Source organism: Macrosteles quadrilineatus, unplaced genomic scaffold (genome assembly GCF_028750875.1).
Source record: "Macrosteles quadrilineatus isolate MER2022 unplaced genomic scaffold, UCM_ALF_1.0 Scaffold_2__2_contigs__length_208266976, whole genome shotgun sequence".
NCBI classification, from domain to species: Eukaryota; Metazoa; Arthropoda; class Insecta; order Hemiptera; family Cicadellidae; genus Macrosteles; species Macrosteles quadrilineatus.
The window spans coordinates 46,812,825-46,818,824 of NW_026542595.1; the positions used below are offsets into that span (position 1 = coordinate 46,812,825).

Here is a 6,000-nt window from a genome sequence, read left to right on the forward strand (position 1 = left end):
CAAGTAAACACTTATTAAAAATAGCTTAAGTAGAAAAATCATTCTTATCTGTCCAATATTTTTATTGGAGTATAAGTATTGCTAGGTTCTCGGATTATACTTATTTGGTTTACATATACTCTACAGTAAACATCTCCAATGATAAAACATCACATTATTGATAAGTTTGGCCACTCTCTGTACACCCAAAAACGAGAAAGAAAAGATTTGGAAGATGAATACGAAGATTATGACGATGAAGATACTAAACGGTTTAGGGTTTCGTCGGATCCTGAAACCGCACGTCAAGCAGTAACAAGAGGTTATTTAACCCGTTACTATATTAATAAACTGGAATTGAAAGGATTGGAAGAAAGACTTAGTGACCTAAATAAAAAGTTGGAAAAACTGCAGGAAATGAGTAATGGTTTTTCAACATTAACTGAAAACTTGAAATCCTCCAATAATGACCTTAAGTTAACAGTAAAAGAAGTCAAGGAAGCTGTTTTTCCTCCAGAAGGATGTTGCTACGATGGTAAAAATAAAAGAATTACTCATGTAGCCAAAGGTATTAACAAAGATGATGTAAGCACTGTCAGTCAAACGTTGACATATGATTTCGAAAAAGATATATTTAAATGTGGTGATGTTGAATTTGATTTGGTTGTAAATAGTCCTTCAAAACCTGTAGTAATAGCAAAAGCTACAAGTATGAGTGGATTTGCAACATATCGTGGTGGAGATTACAAGTTTCGCACACACGTATATCGAGTTGGTGGAAAGCTTATAACACACAGGGGGTCAAAGTTTGTTTGGAATGAGGAAAAACGCTATATCACACCTTTGTATGATGGTGAACAAAGAAAAAATCTATCAAAATTTAAGACCGTAGTGGTGGATAGTGAAGAAGATCTCTAACAAATTAGGTGTCTCAAAAGCTCCAGTCGTGGTTATAGATTGTTCCAAACAAAATTAATCTGTAAAATCTTCAAGCGTGGATATAAAGTTGTAATTGGAGTTGAATGAAAATACAAACGAAGGAATATCCGCTTATTGTTTGATTCTGCATGATAAGACTGTAACATACACACCTCTAAAAGGAATTGTAAAAGTAGTGTTGTAGATGGAAACACTCGTTGCGGGAGGGTATAAATAAAACTCAGAGTAATCGGAAAGCTTCAGTTTATCCATACTCTCAGTACGGAAAACATCGCTTTCAAAGATGGGATCATCGCAGTGTGCAACGGATACAACAACAACAATGTTATTAAAAGATGAAAAAAACAAAAACCAATGTAAAGAAGCAGTATCTGAATTTTTATCTTTTAACGAAGAAGAATCACGTACAGAAAATGATGTAAACACCAACATCGTAACGAAGGTAATCGGAAAAAGGAAGAGGAAACAAGAAGAGGAAATGCCACTACACAAGTTGATAGAAGTATTTCTTCGTATATCATATCCAGTTTCAAGATGTATGACAAAAATTATATCTATCGGTATGTACAAACCGTTGGATTATTCTCCAACAGTGCTATTGAACCATGGTGCTAAAACTTTGTTGTTTTCGGAAAATGCTTGGGAATCGTTTATTAAACATTTGCATTTGATAGAATGTTATTTGGAGAACAATCTGTTTGGAAGAAAAACTGCAATCAGGCTCTCAGACTGCGACATCGAGATAGATGTTGTTAAACAGCGAGGGGAGCAGCAAGTTAGATTTAGGGAGCTAACCAAACACGATGAAAGAATTTTACTTACCAATTCTGAATTTTATTTATTGAGTTGTTCTACATCATCGATAACAAGATACATGAGGCAGCTAGTTTTTTCTTCCCCTGTCGTGAAAGATTACTTAGTGGAAACGATGGAAAAACAACCCGACGTTCAGATATTGCATGGACCTGTGGATACATCGATATTCAACCGGATACCAGAAGAGGTGGAAATGTGGAGACAAGTTAACGCGTTGGAACAGAGGGAAAACATCGACGAAGAAAAGATAGAAGGATCTAGTTCTGTGAGTGTAACGGAGGAACAAGTGACGGAGGAAAACCACGAAACAATTTCAACAGTAGCAGAACAGACGAGTGATGTTAAAGGTGTAATGAATTTGCAAGACGGAGAAAAATAGAAGAAATAAAAAAGGAAACAACAGATAAGCTGTAGCCGATGTAAACAGGACAGCAAATATGTTAACATCACGTGGGGTAGGCCTACTGGGGGGAAGGTGCCCACGTTAAATATACACCAACGCGCTGACAACTGTACGGCCTGATCTATAAAAAAGGGATCTACCGTGGTGTGGAAACCAGTTGTTATCTTAAAACGATATGGAGAGGAAGATTTCCTTCGCTGACAGAGTTGAAGAGATTCAAGAAAAACCTTGTGTAGTGGAATTTCAAGCTTTTCGAGGAAACAAAAATGAATATATCATAAAGGAACTAGTATTCCTAGATTTAAATACAGGAATTGTCTTTCCATTTCTATTTGAACCTCCATTCGCATTTAATAATCTCAACAGTAAAACGAAAAGAACCAATAAATGGACTACGAGATACTTCCATAGTATCGATTGGTGTGAAGGGTTTACAAACTACAAGAGTCTCGAAAATATTATGTATCATTTTTGTAATGAGTTTACAACTGTATACACAAGAGGATTAGAAAAACGTAATTGGATACAAGCATATACGACTCGGCAAGTTTACGACGTGATATTGGATAAGAATTTCGAATCTCCCAAGTTGGAAAATATATGTCGACTAGTAAAAAACAAACAACATACACAATCACAGTGCGCATTGAAAAATGTATACCGATTAGCAGCTTTTTTGGAGCCAATGAGGAGTGGTGGGGGTAGCGAGGGGTATAAATACGAAGAGCAAACCTTGACAATGCATGAGTATTACTCTAGACTCCAAGCTAGCAACAACGACGAACTAAATAAATCATGAGTTCACATTTCCTACAAACGTTTGTTGATCAATTCAACGCACAGTCCAAATCAAACTGTTTACTTACTAAAAAGTGTTCAGAACTAAAAGAAAACAAACATTATACAATTCACAATATCAAGAAGATTGACACTTCCATCGGGGATGCCATCGTGGTTTCTTTAAGTGATGCACCATTTACTTCGGGGGATGAACCGAAGTTTCAAGTATTTCTACCTAAACGATTTGTACATCTACTACAAAATGAAGATCTGAGAAGCATCGAACCCGGATCCCTGTACCTGGTGTCTCGTGGGTCAAGCGGAAACAACTCTACAGAATTATCTCTTCACATGACACAACGTCCTTAGATTTAAGTTCTGTTTGTAGAATGTACTTTTGTAAAAGATTTAATAAATAAATAAAGAGTAAAAAAACAGCATATCGGTATTTGTTTTGATACCGATATGCTGTTTTTTTTTAACAAATTTGGATGACCTTGAACTTTACAACATAAAAGGGGGGTGTAACATCGGTCGCTCATCAGTCTGAAGTAGAACCAGCTAAAGGAAACCCATCATGAACAACGAATTGTATCGAGTTTTAACACATCCTGCACTAGGGTTGGTGAGTTGGAATTTAGAAGCTGTACTGAAGTTCGAAAGAATAATCAAAAACATTATTGAAATCCAGAGAAAAATAGATAGGCATGGTTTGTCAGCAAAAACAAAGTCCAAATATGGTGAGCATTATAAGGAATGTCCATGGTCAAACGATGATGCAACTTGTGGTCCCGATACTTGTGTTTGTTGTAGCATTGGCTTAAACAGAAGTAACATCACACGTTTACTTAATGAGCTAGCTTTGGTTCTCAAACCATATGAAACCAGATCATCTGAATAACAAAAAAATATCTCTAGGTTTAAATTTTCAAATTTAAATCTGCAAACATCACTACACCTAAGTTTGTTACAATCACATAAAAGGGTTGCCACAGTATTCCAGCGTTCAGTTTGCACACTCTAAGGTTCACGATAACACGATGGGTACCAACGTGAGTGCTTGGAGTTTAATCTCGCAAGAACCTCGATTTCCTCACGGAGTGTTATCCGATAGTTTTGTGCAACGTTTCGACACGTTTATGGACTGGGAACTTCTTTCTTTGCACTACATTTTCACTATAGAAATGTTGAGGATGTACTTTCACAGGGTGAATTGGTTTCACGTTTTAAAAAGACAACGGTTCTCAGAAGAAATACTCGTAGAGATGATTCCTACTTTCAACAACTGCTGTTGGAAGGAAATTTGTAAATATCAAAACCTTTCTGAAAGTTTTATCGAAAACTACAAAGATCATTTAGATTGGAATTTAATATTTGAACATCAACAAACGAGGGGGATATTCTTAAAGGAGCATGGACAATATTTACCATTTATGAACTTTAGTGATTACAACGGGTCTGACTACGACGAGGAGTGCTCTACCCCACCGCTACAATCAGAAGTCTACACCATTACACCTAATCTTTGCAACGAGACTAAACACAATCAATCTACTCCTTCAGTACGAAATAACTCCATAAATTTACGACCTGACCACAAGTCAAAACAGGAGCATTCTACACCACCATCATCGGGAACCCTCTTCATTACACCTCACCTTCATTTGATTTGTATCTTAGGTTTAGTTTTTGCAAATGTAATAATTTAGCGTAGTCAAAATAATGTTTATTGTAAATATGTTTATCTAAATGTTTGAAATAAATATGGGAAAAATAAAAGCTAGATCGTATCGGTATTTTGTTTCAATACCGATATGTTGTTTTTTAAAATTTACTTTGGATGACCTTGAACATTGCAACGTCTGCTGTAATCAACCAATCAGAAGCTGGTTTTCATTCCACGAAAATAAGGTACCTACCGCATAAAAGGACGATGCGAGACCTACTACTATCCACTTTACTCTCATCGGAGCTCGAAGTAACATGTCGTGGTGTATAAAACATCCTGAATATTCAAAAGAAAATGATAGGATCAACTCGTACATACACGCCCGAACGAGAAGTTTTGTTAGCGAATGTAGAATCGAACTCGCTGAAGCAGGATTCTTCTACGCAGGAAAAAAGGACCAAACGATTTGTTTTTACTGCGGTGGTGGACTACACCATTGGCAAGATATCGATGATCCTTGGGAAGAACACGCGAAATGGTTTCCCAAGTGTCCGTTCGTATTGGTACACAAAGGACAAGATTTCGTCAACGAAATGAGATCCAGAACCGAAAGAAACGCCCTACAAAAGAAAAGGATTCCAACAAACAACATTGCTGTACCCCCACCGATAGAAGAATCAAACATCGAGTGTATAATATGCATGAACAAAAATCGTAATCTACTCTTCTTGCCATGCAAACACTGTTTCGCTTGTGACATATGCGGATGGAGATTCGATAACTGTTGTTACTGTAGAGCTCCTATAATTTCTATGATCCAAGTGTTTTTAGTTTAGATCTGTATTAGGTTTAAGTTTTTAAAACAGCTATATTCCTTATATTGTGTGTATTTTAAATTTTCAATAAAGAATTAACAAAAATCAGCATATCGGTATTCATCCCACTACCGATATGCTGATTTTTTTTAAACCCAAACAACGACCTTGAAAATATCGATCCACCCTAGCTCTGACACGTCACCATGACGTAACCCACTACACCATGTCCTAGGTCACGTGCTAGGTCATGCACCGATGCTTATATAATATCATCCAGTGTAAAAAGGATCCATATTTAGCAAGGAAGTGATGGATATATTAGAAAGACTGGTTGACGGTGAAAGAAGCCTTACCTAACATTTGAACATATTTAACAGTGAAATTAGTTAAATTGAATAGTTTTCTGTACTACAACTAGCAATAAAAAAACATTCAAACAGTTTCACAAAAGGACAAACGATAAACAGAAATACGTTGGGTTACAATACAACCAAGAGTATTTAATGAGAGTCAACATTTGCTTTAAATAAATAGTAAATTATAGAGTAAAGAGTGGGGAATTTGTTTTTTTATAGCTTGATCGTTTGTACGTCTAA

At 36.2% G+C, this 6,000-nt stretch overlaps 1 protein-coding gene across 1 annotated transcript; it reads left to right on the plus strand.

The window, feature by feature from the left end:
* The first annotated feature begins 4,900 nt into the window (after positions 1-4,900).
* LOC128984149 (baculoviral IAP repeat-containing protein 7-B-like) lies at positions 4,901-5,422 on the plus strand. Its single transcript, XM_054403438.1, has one exon. The coding sequence runs from the start codon at positions 4,901-4,903 to the stop codon at positions 5,420-5,422; it is 522 nt and encodes a 173-aa protein (XP_054259413.1).
* Positions 5,423-6,000: the final 578 nt, after the last annotated feature.